The sequence below is a fragment of the Xenopus laevis genome, chromosome 2S (genome assembly GCF_017654675.1).
Source record: "Xenopus laevis strain J_2021 chromosome 2S, Xenopus_laevis_v10.1, whole genome shotgun sequence".
In the NCBI taxonomy this organism is placed as follows: domain Eukaryota; kingdom Metazoa; phylum Chordata; class Amphibia; order Anura; family Pipidae; genus Xenopus; species Xenopus laevis.
This window is the reverse complement of record NC_054374.1, coordinates 149,831,271-149,848,172: the sequence shown is the minus strand read 5'-3', so window position 1 is coordinate 149,848,172 and position 16,902 is coordinate 149,831,271. Positions and strand designations below refer to the sequence as shown.

The window sequence follows — 16,902 nt, the reverse complement described above, 5'->3', positions numbered from 1 at the left end:
GCTGTATGTTCACAAAGTTTTTGGAGTTTTCGTGGCAGGAGTACTTTTCTAAATCATCAAATCTATAGATTTTACATTTAAACAGAAGCAAGTGACACGCAGGGAACAATAATGCGGTGAAGTAAAGTTAAGACTGAGCTGGAATTGCATTTAAAGTAGGGATGCAACGAATTTTCAGTAGGATTCGGCCGAATCCTTGTGACTGGCTGATCCAAATCCAAATTTGCATATGGAAATTAGGGGCAGGAAGGGAAATCAAGTGACTTTTCGTCAGAAAACAAGGAATTAAAAACAGTTTTTTCCCACTTTTTCCTTCCCCGCCACTAATTTGTATATGCAAATTAGGATTCGGTATTCAGCCGAATCTTTCACAAATAATTCAGGGATTCGGCCAAATCACAAATAGTGGATTTGGTGCATCCCTAATTTAAAGGGGCAGTTACCTAACTGGCTCACATGGGGCTTCTATACCTACAAGCTCACATAGAGCCTACAAAGGTCTGATCCTGGCAACCAATGAAGATGCACCTAAATGAAAATAACACCTTCATACCATAATATCGGCTTAAGGTCCAATCGGAATAAAGTAGTACTGAATGTGGAATCTCATTATTCTTATCATTCTCAAAGAATTCGGCTGAATCCAAAATAGTGGATTCGGTGCATCCCTAGATCCTATAAAGACAAGCTGTATTTTTTCGCTCATGGATTTTACTTTTTCCTAGAATTTATGTGATGTGTTCCTCTAGGAAATTGGGCTTCTAATAATGTATATTTTTGCGCACCCATGCGCGCCTGGTTCTAGGCATTCCCCCGTTCCGGTTCTGATTTCCAATGCTCGCCATATTGCATCCTCCAACAACAAGTTCTTAAAAACCCAATTAAATGTGAAAAAACCCAAGACATCATTTAAATTTTGTTATTTTTTTATGAATTCCATCGTCATAGATGTTTTATCAGTTTGACTTTATTTGCCAATAAGACTAAGTTGAAAAGAGATTTGTAAAGAATTCCCATATACAGAAAATGTAAGAACTCTTTGCACATACATAAAGAACTTACTAATTGTTATAAAAAAGTTATAAAAAGCAGTATAAATTAACTTCTCTGATAAAAATCATTTGGCCTTATACTGATGTGTAGCACAAAACTGACTGTAAAGAAGGTGTCGTTCCATTTCCCGGGGCTGAAGTGTCGCTCGGTAGCAGAATGGCTCCTCTTCTCTCTAACCATCTTGCACTCACTTTGAGCTCAACTCTGGCCATATTCTCCTGTACAGAAAGAGAAGAATGGTGGGAAGTGAAGTCCATGAAACACTCAATTTCTGGCGAGTGGGGGTAACAATTTTTTTGTGCAACCTCCTGTTTCACAATTGTATTTTAAATTCTTGATTCACCTCGAATCTGACCATATTCAGGTTTTAAACAGCTGGGGGTTCATTGTATAGGATCCCAGCAGTCACCCATTTCAATCATCAGATGACTTCTAGAAAAAAAACCTTCAAATATTCGAGTTTTCGAGGAAAAAATAGGCAAATGTCCAAGTCCAATAACTAGAATGATTTTAAGTGCAGATACGGGACTGGTAATCCAGAGTATCCAACCCGCTGCAGGACTCTACAATGTACTGTTTTATTATGATCGAGAAAAAGGGAATCTTTTTGAAGATTCTCATTCATCCAGGTCATGGGATATCTGTACATCCTTATGATAAACCGATTATGCGGATTGGAGCAACATTCAAGAGGATATATTCCAAAAAGATCTTATTTACGAGTTATTCTGAATTGAGAAAACCAGTCGGATGACTGGTGAAACGTCTTCAAGAAAACAACACAGCAAGTCCATTTGATTTTAGGGATGCACCGAATCCACTATTTTGGATTAGGCCTAATCCCCGCATCCTTTGTAAAAGAGTCGGCCGAATACCGAACTAAATCTGAATTTGCATATGCAAATTAGGGGTGGGAAGGGAAAAATGTTTTCCTTCCTTGTTTTGTGATAAAAAATCAAGCAAAGTCCCTCCCCGCCTCTAATTTGCTAATGCAAATCCGGATTTGGTTCGGCTGGGCAGAAGGATTTGGCTGAATCCGAACCCTGCTGAAAAAGGCCAAATCCTGGCTGAATCCTGAACCGAATCCTGGATTCGGTGCATCCCTGGTTGATTTTAAAAATTTGGATAAAATGGAGTCTAACGACCGTTCCATAATTCATAGCTTTCTGGATAAAAGGTTTGCGGAAAACGGATCCTATATACTGTCTCTGTGATCTGAGCTGGTTTTATGAAACTTCTGATCAATTTAAATTCCATACAACAAACTGTGGGAATTCAGGAATTGTAGGACACTGGTCAAAATCTCCGACCTCGAACTTTGATAAATCAGCCAAATATATTACAGTCCTTCCGGCCCATTTTAAAACGTAATGGCTTTATTGTTGCATTACAAAAAGGAAGTCTGTAAACAGAATCCACAAGACAAGTGTCCAGAGTGGGTCGAACTTGGGGACACGGCCGTGAGAAAGAAGCAGATAGAGAGCAGTCCGGCTTAAATAGTCAGAAACGTAGACATATCCCTTTGGTACAGAAGCCCTGAAATTTGGTAATAAATGTGACCTGATGAATAAATGGATTGCAAGCTCAGAAGTGATACTGTAGATTCACGCTGGAATGTAATTACCACTCATTCGTTAAAGATCGACTTGGTCTCCCCACTAACGACTGAAGATCTTGTTTGGCTGAGAGAACGTCGTCTTGAGTTGAAGGAAAGAAAACGAGAGGTTTATCATTTATAGATTCAGTTTGGCATTACATTTTGCATCACGGTTGACCCGTTTCTACGCGTGTTTTAGTTTGCCATTAAATATAAACGTTTATGGAGGTCTTTCGAAATATAAAAATGTGCAAGAAAAAGGAAAGCAGTGCAACCAGTGGCGAGTAGATTGCCAGGGAGGAGCTGGACATTAGGGTTGTTTTGTCATATAAAACCGTACAACACTGGGAACACGAACAGCCCTTATATTACAGTATATCCTTTGCAGTTCCAATTTTAAAAGGAGGAAATCACAATATACAGCTGCATTTCTTGATGTAAAATAGGTGCCAGTCTGAATGTAGAAATAATACACAGTCTGAGCAGAGGTTTCCAGAGGCAATAAAGTGGCTGTACAAAGGGTGGTATCGTGTTGCAGTACAGCACTATGGTATATTGTAAGGCATTGGTTTATTCGTCCTTGTGCTCAAGCTTCCAGACATTCATCAATGTGCACGGCAATAGGTTTGTGCAATTTCTATCGTAGGCGTCTTATTTTGTGGCACATCAGTCTGTGGATCTCTGCCGTCTGGATTTGGCTGTTGAGCACAAAAATGTGCTGCAGAATTTCCTGGTGGAAAAAATAAAATTTTAAAGGAAATGTTCAGTATACTGGGTAGATAAGCTGTGCAAAATAAACAATTTTTCTAATAGTTAGTTAAACAAAAATGTAATGTATAAAGGCTGGAGTGACTGGATGTCTAACATAATAGCCAGAACACTACTTCCTGCTTTTCAGCTCTCTTGGTTTCCACTGATTAGTTACCAGGCAGTAACCAATCAGAGACTTGAGGGGGCCACATGGGTCATTTCTGTTGCTTTTGAATCTGAGCTGAATGCTGAGGATCAATTGCAAACTCACTGAACAGTTATGTCCCATGTGGCCCCCCTTCAAGTCACTGACTAACTCAGAGTTAGAGAGCTGAAAAGCAGGAAGTAGTGTTCTGGTTATTATGTTAGACATTCAGTCACTCCAGCCTTTATACATTACATTTTTGGCTAAATAACTATATTAGAAACATTTTTTATTTTGCACAGCTTATCTATTTACCCAGTTTTTATTTTTACACTGAACTGTTCCTTTAAGAAAATAATGATGTGTCTGCATGATTGAGTAGGACAGAGAAAAAAGGATGATTTTGATTTCTCATCCACATTAAGAAAATATTTATAAACTTTTCAAGGTAAAAGGGAAGCAGGGAGAAATGCCCTACTGTTTGCAGTGAGCAAAACTACAGCCCTGATCCATCTATATATCTCTGTGTATCTCTTGGGGTCTGTTGTAGTTATAGAATGCCCTATTCTTAGCAACATTTTGACTGGTCTTTTTTTAATTATTTTTATATAGTTTAATGATTTGCCTTACTCTTCTTTCCAGCTTTCAAATGGGGTCACTGACCACGGCATTCAAGGAACTGTTTCTCTGTGAGGCTACAATTTAACTATTGTAATTTTGTTTTTTTATTACAAAATCTTTCTATCCAGGCCGGTCCTTTCCATTCTCCAGTCTCTCAATTACAGTATGGCTTGGTTACTAGAGTAAATTGGACCCCTACAATCAGAGAACTGCTAAATTGCCAAACTTGGAATTTGAAATCCACAACAAATAAAAAATGGTTTCCAATTGCCTCAGAATATCACTGCCTACATCATAATAAAAGTGCATTCAATTTAATTCAGCATTTGTATGGATTGTTTAATCACTTTACCGCATTAAATAAAGTGAATAACTGGAGTGTGCGAGACTACGGCTTTTTTTTATATATATATATATATATATGCAAAAGGTTACGTTCCATATTGTTATTGCCTTTAATAATTAGATAATTATGTCCTACATTGCTTGGCTTACCTCTTTCCCCATTTAGAGGATTCACTGGATAAATAATCAGCTTTCAATTAGAACTGCGACATGACTCTCCACACCTGGAAAGTATAAAGAACAAGAGGGTCGAGGAGTGTAATAGTGCAGAGTTCTCAATAGAGCAGAGTTCTCAGTAAGCCCCTTGGCTTTGGTGTGTGTTTTGGAACACATTTAACTGAAAGACTTGGACCGTACAAAGGTACTGACTGTTCTCTGCCGATACTTCTGATGTGGTGGAGCAGAAATCTGACTCTTATAAGGAGAACTAAAGAATAACTAAAGAAGTAGCTAGAAATGTTGTACATTATATTTTGTGCTTCTGTACCAGCCCAAGGCAACCACAGTCCTTTAGCAAGATCTGTGATGCCCCAGTAGCTCCCCATCTTCTTTTCTGCTGATTCACTGCACATGCTCTGTGCTGCTGTCACTTACTGAGCTTAGGGACCCACTCACAATCTACTGTAAATATATCATGAAAGACAAGGTATGATGTTTCTCTCCAAGGACATATGATTGACCTAAATGAATAGTGGGGTCCCTGGCAATGAATCGGATGGTAGAGCTAGCTCTAAAAGCACCGCTACCAAAACCTGCAATGTTGGGAGGCCAAGGTGAAGCACACAGAATAGGAGCTCTGCAGCTTGTTTTACCCTGGTTCATGGTCTAGAAATTCTACAAAATGAACCCAGTGCTACTGAATTCATTGATACTGAACCACTTGTAGCCCTGGAGTCTACCTGGGACCTGGAATCTTGAGGGTGTGAGGCAAACTCTTTGGGAGCGATGTCAGCCTTAGAATTACATTAGTTATATCAGGATTATATTTTTGTTCACCCAAGGATTTTTGCTGAGCACTGTACCTTTATCCACGTGATCCTCCCCTGGTGCACTGTCATTCCACTGACTGTCACTTCCTAACAAGTGATTCTGAGATTCACTAAGAGGCCTGGCAGGAAACGTCTGGTTTGGCCCCACACTGTTGAGACATAAACGTAGTCAGTGGGCACATGTGCATCATATGTTCTGGTTTGGGGAAGTCTAGACCATGGAAATGAATGTTCCCCATTCCGTGAGCAATTGAACAATAGATTTACCAAGGCATTTTTAGGAGATTTGTTGCCCACAGGTAGAGCAGATTTCTTACGGGTGACACATCTCCTTGTTTGCCATTACCCTTATGAGAACAAATAAATCAGCAGACCAATCAGAACAATCTCTTCCATACCTCACAGACTAACAGGCTTCAGTGTTGTCTAGGAAGGGGGTTTATTTATACACAGGGCTTCTCAATGAACTGCTGAGTTATTTGATGGTGCTTGTACGAGTCAGGAAGGTGAATGTGACTTTAATTTAGTGCAAGAAATAAAAACCATACCGTTTTATTATTCAAACAACAGGCATGGTATACATTACTCTTAAACACCCGAGGTGTTCTCATAACATGTATAGAAAACGTCAGTGAAATACCAGTGTGCCATGCATAATTCTGCAGGAACGTTTATGGTATAATGGCTAAATTAATTTGGTCAAATCTTAAGGAAACACACAGACTCGAGTCTTGTAAATTATTCTTGTATTTTGCCAAAAAAGGGTGTGTAAGGGGCCCATTCACTAAGCTCGAGTGAAGGAATAGAGGAAAAATAGTTTGAATTTCGAATGTTTTTTTGGCTACTTCGACCTTCGAATCGAATGATTCGAACTAAAAATCGTTCGAATATTCGACCATTCGATAATCGAAGTACTGTCTCTTTAAAAAAAACTTCGACCCGCTAGTTCACCACCTAAAACCCACCAAGGCCAATTTTAGCCTATGGGGAAGTTCCCCATAGGCTTTACAAGGTTTTTCTGATCGAAGGATAATCCTTCGATCGATGGATTATAATCTTTCGATTCGAAGGATTTAATCGTTCGATCGAACGATTATTCCTTCGATCATACGAATTGCGCTAAATCCTTCGACTTCGATATTCGAAGGATTTCAATTCGGCAGTCAAATATCGAGGGTTAATTAACCCTTGATATTCGACCCTAAGTAAATGTGCCCCTTTGTGTCACTGGCCATGGAAATATAAGGCTAAAAAGTTACGGCTTTCAAATGCGACAACATTTAGGGGCAGATTTATTCAGGGTTGAATTAAAAATTCAAATTGTGAAAAATCTTTATGGTCAAAACTGTCAAATTCGACTAGGGAATTATCCAAACTCGATTCAAATTTTTTTTAAAAAAAATTTGATTTTTGAGATTGATCATACTCTGGCCCTGTAAGAATTTGACACCTAAAACCTGCCAAATTCATGGCAAGTCAATGGGAGATGATATTGCCTTTGACTAAGTGCTAGGTAAGCATGAAATGCGTTAGGCGCTATAAGGGGATTCTTTAATTTTTTTAAAAAAAAACTGATGTAATAAACTAAACTTTTTTTACTTACAAGCATGCTTTGGAAAATTATTTAAGTATATATGGTTGTACCTCTGTTTGGTCACTAGAGGACTCCAGCATGCTACCATAATGTTTACTAGACGCTACTCCCAAAGTTCATTAATATAGTTTCTTAAGTCAATGGGAGAGGTCCAGTGACCAATTTGAAGATATTTGTCGCCTTCCTGACATTCCAGTTTTTTTTTTTTTCGGAGAAAAAACTCGAATCAATTTTGGTCAAATTCAAATAGAATTCGATTAGCGTTTTCGGGTCATTAAAATTAGTCAGAGTTTAGCATATTCGATTTTTTTTAATAATTAACCCCCCCAATAGATTTTCGAGTAAAATCGAATTCACATGAGTTAAAAAAACCCCAAAAAAACCTCTCATGAATTCGAAATTTGACCCTTGATAAATGGGTCTCTTAAAGTAGATTTATTCCAATGCTCGTATTAAAGATAAACACATACTGTTTGGTAGAATCTGTCTGGACAGTGGCAACATTTTGTTCTGGGTCCCCAAGTATAAGACGAGTAGGAAAAGAACAACCATCTCCCAAACTGTAAGGAGAAGCAAATGTGAGTCAAATCAAAGCTCTAACTGATCATATTAATCTCCCCGACCATCACAAACATTCCAGTAAACATGGTGCCGAGTTACTCATTTATACGTCTACCTATAACTTTCCATTTGCTACAATATTGCAATATGAGCAGAAGAGGGTAAGGAAAGTAATAAAGGCAGAATCATATGTAAGAGGGTCAAGATACCGTATATACTCGAGTATAAGCCGTCCCGAGTATAAGCCGTCCCGAGTATAAGCCGTCCCGAGTATAAGCCGAGGTACCTAATTTTACCTCCAAAAACTGGGAAAGCTTATTAACTCGAGTATAAGCCTAGGGTGAGAAATGCAGCAGCTTCTGGTAAGTTTCAATCAAAAAATTGAGGGTTTCTGCTCCCGGCATCTCGTTTTTGGATGCCGGCGACCATTCTTGGGCGCTGGCGAATATTCTTGCGCTTGACCCGAGTATAAGCCGAGGTAGAGTTTTTCAGCATATTTTGGGGGCTGAAAAACTCGGCTTATACTCGAGTATATACGGTAGGCAGGTTGGAAGAGGGAGGAACGTGGGGTAAACTATTTAGAAAAAGAGAGTATGAAGGGGGATTATTTATTTATAGTAAAGATTTCAATTTCTGGTTGTAGCATTAGACTTCTGGATCCAATGGGTGGGGTGAAAATAAACTGTTAGGTGTACCTTGTAAAGACAGGGAGTAGCCAATACTTCTTCTCATCACCAAAAACTTCTCTTAGATTTTTGCTAAAACCAAGAGAAAATCCATCCTTCTCCGGACCATTTCGAAAAAAGGGAGCACGGAAGGCCTCTAAAGACATGTAATAAGAATGAGACCAAAGGCTTCTTTTCCCACCACAGTTATTGGTTTACATGGAACCTGTGATCACATCTAATGCTTTGCTAACTTCAGTCCTGCAATCTCCACTCCATACACTGGAACTATAGCACCTCCCATTGGCACAAGTAGAAGAAGTTGGCCTAAACCTGTGAGATCAGCGGGTTGGGGTTGACCAATTGCCCCTGCACCGGGTCACAGGTAGGTAGTCGGACTTTTTGTCAAGAAAATGAGGCAAATCTATTTCCATGTTGTTTTTGTCCATTCTAAACACTGATTTGCATATGCAAATTAGGGGTTGGATTCAGATTGTGATTTGGCCAAATCACAAAACAGATTTGGTGCATCCCTAATTTTAGGGAACATCACTTTAAGATAGAAAAGATAAAAATGCTAAGTGACTTACAAATACCTTAAGTGACTTACAAAAACCATTTAGGGCATCCTGTGCAGTCACCTATCGGGTGTAATTTATGATTTTCCTCATTTCCAACACTGAAACAAAATACTCCCAAATTGGGGCTAGAGAAATGTGTTTTCCATAGACATCTTATTAATCTAAAGTCTGCACTTACCGATAGTGGATCTGTTTTTTCCGACAAGCCAACAGTGATAGCTGACCAGTGACAATATGCTGATAAAGAACATGGCAGCCACAAAGAACAGGAAAAGGACATGGAACTTTGCACGAGTGTCGGGAAGCTCATTCTACAAAGAGAATAATGAAAGGCCTCATTAGTGTCTTGCATTTATCACACATTGGGCCAGATTCAATCCCATGAGAAAAGCCTAACTCCCATTTCAATGGCAGATTTTCCAATAGAGCCGGATGCAATTCAGAAAAACCTCTCTCACTGTTTATCACATGAAAACTCTATTGAAGTCTTTATGAAAAAAATGCCAACTGAATTAATAGAATTACCTTTGTAAAATAACATTTTCTCATGGAAAGGAATCTGGCCCGTTGTTATAAACCAACACAAAAATGATCAGGATCTGCTGGGCGTATTAAGATCTATTTGTACCAACTATGCATTTAGGGCAGAGACACATGATCAGAATTGGGGAGATTAGTCTCGTCTTCTTCGGGGCGACTAATCTCCCTGAGCTGCTTCCCTGCCTTTCAACCGGCTAGAATGTAAATCGCCGGCGAGATGGCACTCGGAGCGCTTTGTTTTCTAAAGTTGCCTCACGCGGAAGCTTTGGGCGACTTCGGAAAACGAATCGCTCCGAGTGTCATCCTGCCGGCGGGAAGATTAGTCGCCCCGAAGAAGAGGAGATTTGTTGCCGGGCGACTAATCTCCCCGAATCTGAGTGTGTCTCTGCCCTTAGAGGCCCATTTATAAAAGGTCAAATTTCGAAATTCATGCAAATTTTTTTAAATTTGAATATACTCACAATTTCGACTAGGAGGTTATTTAATAAAAAATTCGAAAGTCTAATATTCGATCGAATGGTTCTGACTTCAAAATTTGATTCGTACTAATCAAATTTTTCTCCCGAAAAAAAAAAAAACTTGATTGTCTGAAAGGCTATTATCATCTCCAAAAGGCTCAACGGACCTCTGCCATTGAAATATTCAAAATTAGGACAGTTTCCATGGTCGAGGTGTGATAAATCTCATTCAAATGGGGGGGCTAAAATTCGAATGTATGCGTATTTTGGAACTCAAAAACTTTGAATTCAAATTTACGATTCGACCCTTGATAAATCTGCCCCTTAATTTACAACTTGGTGGATTAGAAGTCAGAACTGTTGCTGATCTATGTACTGTGATCTACAACTTTCATCTCCCTCTCTACATTATCCAACAGCTAATTGCTTGATCCAATGGGCAGATGCCTCTTTAGTAACGCTCACAACTCCTATTCCACAGAAGTATGGATAGAAAGCCCACACACAATCTAGATGTATCCAACCAAGGAGCAGCAGTGCAATAGCTCAGCCCTTGGGGCTAGACCTTTATGGACTATACCATTCTCTGTCCATACAGGTTGCACATGGTTTTGCTACATCCAAGATCTAGTCTGGGAAGTTCCATCCTATATTTTGTCCAGTTTAGCGCTTAACATGCGTCTTGCTCTACCGTAAAAAAAAAAGAAGACATGCAACTTTCTACCCTTAGGGAAAGTACATTAAAAAGGCCCAAAAACCAGGCATGGTCACACTCATGCTCCCTATCAATGCATGTTTTCTGTTTGGGCCATGGCCTGAAAGTCTGCCATAAGAAAAAGATGAAAAATCTGAAAATCAAATGTTTGTAAACTGGAGATGCCAGACATTTAGAAGCCCATTTATCAAAGTCCAAAAAAATCAAAACAACTTCGACCAAATCCGCACTGGTTTTTCCTTATTATTTATTGATACACTTCCTCGAGAATTTGGTTTGCTGGAAAAAAAATCTTGAAAAGAACTAATCTTACAAATTTTCAGATTTTTTTTTTTCTGATTTTAGCCTGAAAACCATGAAATCTTCGGATTATTGCATGAAACCCAGCCAGATCAAAATATCTTTGGGACTTCTCCCATTGACTTATATGCAACCACGCAGGTCTGAGATACCGGATTTTCGGATTCAGACTTTTCTAATCCTCGAGGTATAATAAGTCCCGAAAAAAATTGTATTTTTTTTTAAAGATTTTATTCAGCAGCTCTCCAGTTTGCAGATGACCCTAGCAACCATGCATCGCTTTGAATAAGAGTATGGATAGGAGAGGCCTGAATAGAAGAATGAGTAATACAAATTAGCAATGACAATAAAGGTGTAACTTTGCAAAGCATTTGTTTTTGATGGGGTCAGTGAAACCCCATTCAAAAGCTGGAAATTGTTAGAAGAATGAAAGTAATTCATAAAAAACAAAAACAAAATGAAGACCAATTGAAATGTTGCTTAGCATTAGCCATTCAATAACATTCTTACCACCATATGTACTAAAAGGCCCTAATTTTCCCCAGGAGCAGCAACCAATAAGATGTTCACTTTTAAACAGGTGGCCACTGAATTCTACTGGCTGATTGGTTGCTATGAGTTACTGCTCCTGGGCAAATTTACGGCCTTTTATTACATAATCCCATAAAAGTTACCACCCCTTTAATGCATAACTATTTGAATCCCACTGAATTTTGAAAGAAAACATTGGGCTTGATATGATGAAGGGTTAGATGGGAAGAGTAAAGCAGCTGACAAGATCTCTAGTCCAATATGGAGTATAAATGCATGTCAGTCACAACTTGCTCATAAAGGTTCAACCCACCGACACAAAATATGTGTCCTACCATTTAACCACTAAAAATTCACAACGTTCAAAAATGGCTGCAAAGAGGTTCTGCACTGGATTCCAATTGGGCATAAAGTGCCGAGTGCAGCTTGTTCTGTGTCTGCAGGATTTTGTATCTGTACCATTAATAATGATTGCGCTAGTGCAATACATGTTCATTTGTTAATGTCTTACTTTGAACAATTATTAATTGATTTACAGGTAACAGACTGGTTATCCAGAATGCCCGGGACCTGGGGTTTTCCTGATAATGGATCTTTCTGTAATGTGGATCGTCATAGCTTAAGTCTACTAAACAATCATGTAAACATTAAATAAACCCAATAGGCTGGTTTTGCTTCCAATAAGGATTAATTATATCTTAGTTGGGATCAAGTACAAGTTACTGTTTTATTATTACAGAGAAAAGGGAAATCATTTTTTAAAATTCTGATTATTTGGATAAAATGGGAGTCTATGGAAGACAGCTATCCTGTCATTCTGAGCTTTCTGGATAACGGGATCCCAACCAGTGTGAGCAGAATAATAGCAGCAAATTTCATTTTGGGCCACATTAAATTATGACAAAGAAACAATTCTTGACAAAAAAAGTCAGACACTGCACGTGGCTTGGAAAGATAATTTGCCATTCAGTTTAAAAAATCCAAATTATCCTGAATCCTGTTACAATTAATGACATAAATTACAAAAACACAACCTGAGCCTTCTTCTAGTAAAAGACTATAGACTATTCGGCTTCATAAAAACACAACAGCAGAGGAAAGAAAGACTACATTAAAAACCATGCAAGCATAACATGAAATGGCAAGTCTTACAGAGTAATGGCTACATTGGAAGCAAGTTACATTCAGGACTGGATTTTCCAATAAAGACCCATTAGGTACAAAATACAAAGAGGCCACAATGATCTCCAACCCATTAGGTGAGCTGAATTCATTAGCGGCACTGTTATTTTTGCTTTACACCATGATCCTTCCTTTGGAGATCACAAATGCCAAATACTGGTGACTAGTGATGCGCTGGGTTGACCACTGGTTGGGTGGGTTCAGTTTGAGATTTGGCCAACTACTGTGGGTTAGGGTTGGGTGCAGGTCAAACTGGGGGACGTACACCTCTACTGCCCCTGAAGAATCCCTGTCTTGAAATTAGAGACTCATTAGAGGGGCTCATTTATCAACACTGGGTAAATTTGCCCATGGGCAGTTACCCATAGCAACCAATCAGTGATTAGCTTTTTAAAGCCAGCTGCCAGTAGAACAATGAATGCAACAATCTGATTGGTAGCCATGGCTTATTGCCCATGGCAAATGTGCCCAGTGTTCATAAATGACCCCCACAGAGGTAATGTACAGAACAAGATGATGCAAATACAGGTTGAGTTCCGGTCCTACAATGGCATCATTTTGTGGTTTAGGCCCACACATCAATACTGGTGGCATTGGGTGTGACATTTTGGGGATTTAGATCTGGTCCCTGCACATGAAAACCTGAGCTCCTTAGTACTTACTACACTTACTTGTGTAAATAACTTACTAGATAAAATAAGGGAAAGGGAAGTTTTTAAAGGAGTTTTTCACCTTTAAATACATTTTAGTATGATGTAGAGAGTGATATTCTGAGACAATTCGCAATTGGTTTTCATTTTTTATTATTTGTGGTTTTCGAGTTAATCAGCAGCTCTTTACAAACACTAGCAACCATGCATTGATTTGAATAAGAGACTGGAATATGAATAGGAGAGAACCTGAAAAACAAGTAATAAAAAGTAGCAATGACAATACATCTGTAGCCTTAATGTGCCCATACACTGACCGATCCGCTCGTTTGGCAATGTCGCCAAACGAGTGGATCTCCCTCCGATATGCCCACCTTCAGGTGGGCAATATCGGGCTGATCCGATCGTGGGCCCAACGATCGGATCCCAACGATGCCTTAACGGGCGGTCGGATCGCGGGACCGCATCAACGAATAGATGCGGCTGCGATCCGACGGGATTTTCTGTCCCATCCGATCGAGATCTGGCCGACTTACGGCCAGATCTCGATCGGTGAAGCCCGTCGGGGGGCCCCATACACGGGCCAATAAGCTGCCGACACGGTCTGTCGGCAGCTTTTATCGGCCCGTGTATGGCCACCTTTAGAGAGCATTTGTTTTTTAGATGGGGTCAGTGACTGGGAAGAATCAGAATAAAAAAAGGCAAATAACTAAAGAACGATAAAAATAAAAAATAATGAAGTCCAATTGAAAAGTTGCTTAGACTTGGGCATTCTAACATACTTAAAAGGTGACCCACCCCTTTAAAGGAGAAGGAAAGTCGTTATCCCCTTTGGGGTGCCAAATGTTCGGCACCCCCAAGTGAATGTATTTACTCCGGGCCAGTGCTCCTATCAGCAGAAAACTGCACCGCCAGGGGTTATTCCAGCGAGCAGCACAGAGCACTTCTTCAGTCTTCTCGCGGCTGCACATGCGCATTAGAGTGAAACTTAACTCTAGTTAAAGTTAGCTGAACTTTAACTAAAAATTCAGCTTTTTCATTCTACTGAGCATGCGTCTGCCCCGGGAAATTTGTAGAAAGAAGAAGCTAGAAGAGAAGTGCTCCGTGGCCGGGCCAGTTTTCTGGTCTGGAATCACTCAGTCTACGGCACATAGAATGGAGGACCAATGACAGATCTGTCTGTAAGCAGTCTGAATAAGGAGTAGCACATAGGGTCCTACAGTTGTAGGTTGGTAGAGCAGGAATTTAGTAGGAAAGGACAGTAACTTTATCCAAACTGCAATACTGCTCTTCAGGTACAACTTCTATCACTTTTCAACAGCTAAAGGCTGTCAGCCGGGTTCCTTACAATTAAACAATAATTCAAGGGTCACCGACCATCAATTCTATGTCACAAATACTGCCCCCTGAAAAAAAAAAAACACAGACTGAGACGGGCGGGTCATTCATGTATTCATGTGGTGGCCGACCCGAAACCCACGGGAATCGCAGGTCAGATAGGGTTGGGCTGTCTTCGAACAGTTTCAGGTTCAGCTTGAGCTTTTCAGTGGCGAAATAAGACCGTGCGCCACTCTGCGGGTTAGATTTAAATACCATAAAGGAAGCTGACCCCGCGAGCCGGACCCCCATTTTCCTCAGGAATTTTGGGATCTGCTTCCTCTATAGTTACTCCACTGGAGCTCTTCCTTCTGCCCTCCCCACCTGAGCTTACTCCCCCTCCAACGGCAATTATTTATAGGTGCACTCATGTTCCACCCCTTTTATGATGTCAGAGATCGGCGGGTCAGGGGCGGGTCTATAAACAGTGGGGTCTTGTTTGGTTAGTTTCAAGTTGGGAGTGGTCAGGTTAGGGTTGGGTGTGGGTAGGCTTTTTGTTGACCTGTACATCACATACAGGCTCCTATATGCCAAGGGCAGAATTATTCCCTGCGGTACAATGGGGATTAGTTCGTAAAGGGGTGGTTCACCTTTAAATTAACTTTTAGGGGCATGTTTACTAACATAAGAGATAAATATCTGGAGAGATTTCTGGAGAGCTTTCCCATGGCAACCAGCAAATAGATTTAAACAGCCACCTATAACATCTCCAGAAATATCTCCAGATATTTATCTCCCAATTTTAGTAAATATGCCCCTATGTACGTTATAGAATGGCTTGTTCCAAACCACTTTTCAACTGGTATTCATTTTGTCTTTTTTTTTTTTTTTAATTATTTGCCTTTTTCTTCTGACTCTTTCCAACTCTCAAATGGGGATTCACCGAAGCCATCTAAAAAAAACAAATAACTTGTAAGGCTACAAATATATTGTTATTGCTACTTTTTATTACTCCTCTTTCTATTGCGATCATCTCCTATTCATATTCCAGTCAATGCATTCTTGCTATGGTAATTTGGACCTTAGCAACCAGGTTGCTGAAATTGCAAACTGGAGAACTGCTGAATAAGAAGCTAAATAACCCAAAAACCACAAATAATAAAAAACAAACACCAATTGCAAATTGTCTCAGAATATCACTCTCTACATCATACTAACAGTTAATTTAAAGGTGAACAATCCCTTTAACACTACAGTTTTATGAACAAGTAGAAAATCCAGTCCTGCTTGAGTATCTAGAAATGGAAATGCAGCAATGATAACAAAAGCAGTGACTATATACGGATCATATTTACACATATCTGATCAATTTCCCAATGGAAATACTTAATTAAAGTTCTTGTGCTTTAGATCAAGCATGTCCTCCAAAATGCAGCAGAACTGAGTGCCCAGGAGATGTCAGGTTCTGTTGTTGGGCAACAGCTATGCGCTAGCAAGTTGCATATCCCCCATTAAAGGGGACCTGTCACCCTAAGAAAAAAATCCAAATTCTTTTCTATCATGTTAGTTGAGCAAAAGAAACTACTATATTTGTTATTTAAATTTTGTTTCCTTCATTCTTAGAATTATACAATCGGCAAGCAGGCAGCAGCCATTTTGTGGACACTGTTATTGAAACAAATTGTGTATCACCCCAAAATCTTGTGTATGCACCAGCATGGGGAACCTAATGACCAGGCACAGTGCCCTACACAATTATAGAGCCTGGGGAGAGAAGTGGAAATATGAGGAGAGCAATGATATGTAGGAATTGCTGAATGGAAAGTGAAAGTAATTGACTGCCCCACCTCCATGCCCTGGGTATAGAGACAGGGCAGATAATATTTGGTCGACATTTCAGATATTTAAACACATTTATAACAGGTATGGATGTTTTAATAAAAAAAATTATGTGTTACATGTTTGCAAAGGACTTTCATTGTGCAGCTTTTTATTTGTAGGTGACAGGTCCCCTTTAAGATGAAATAAATACATTGGATTAGGAGTTATTTTACCTGTGGACAACTATCTTCAGATTTGCTGCGGCAAAGCTTTACGCAAACAAAGACAATTTCATTAGACACCAGAATACATTCTGCACACAATGATCGTATGGAAAGCACAAGAGATATGTACATGCTTGATGATGTATGGGCTGATTAATATGAATATTTTATAGCTGTGCTGCATTTGATTATTGTTAGTACCACATTGTGATTTGTCATGGAGATGTTAGCACAGAAAGGTGGATCTTTTGGAAACCTAGTGG

The 16,902-nt window shown here is 39.5% G+C and overlaps 1 protein-coding gene across 5 annotated transcripts in view; it reads right to left on the bottom strand.

Moving 5' to 3' along the window:
- Positions 1 to 340: 340 nt before the first annotated feature.
- zdhhc20.S (zinc finger, DHHC-type containing 2 S homeolog) overlaps positions 341 to 16,902 on the bottom strand; it is a 37,656-nt gene continuing 21,094 nt past the window's right edge. For 2 of the 5 annotated variants that reach the window (XM_018248370.2, XM_018248373.2), the window contains exons 8-14: positions 16,649 to 16,684; positions 9,080 to 9,212; positions 8,351 to 8,477; positions 7,565 to 7,654; positions 5,534 to 5,649; positions 4,662 to 4,735; positions 2,412 to 3,380 (exon numbers count right to left, since the gene is read on the bottom strand). In XM_018248370.2, coding sequence (XP_018103859.1) covers positions 4,698 to 4,735; positions 5,534 to 5,649; positions 7,565 to 7,654; positions 8,351 to 8,477; positions 9,080 to 9,212; positions 16,649 to 16,684 — 540 coding nt within the window. In that variant the 3' untranslated portion in view covers positions 2,412 to 3,380; positions 4,662 to 4,697. 5 annotated transcript variants of the gene reach the window in all.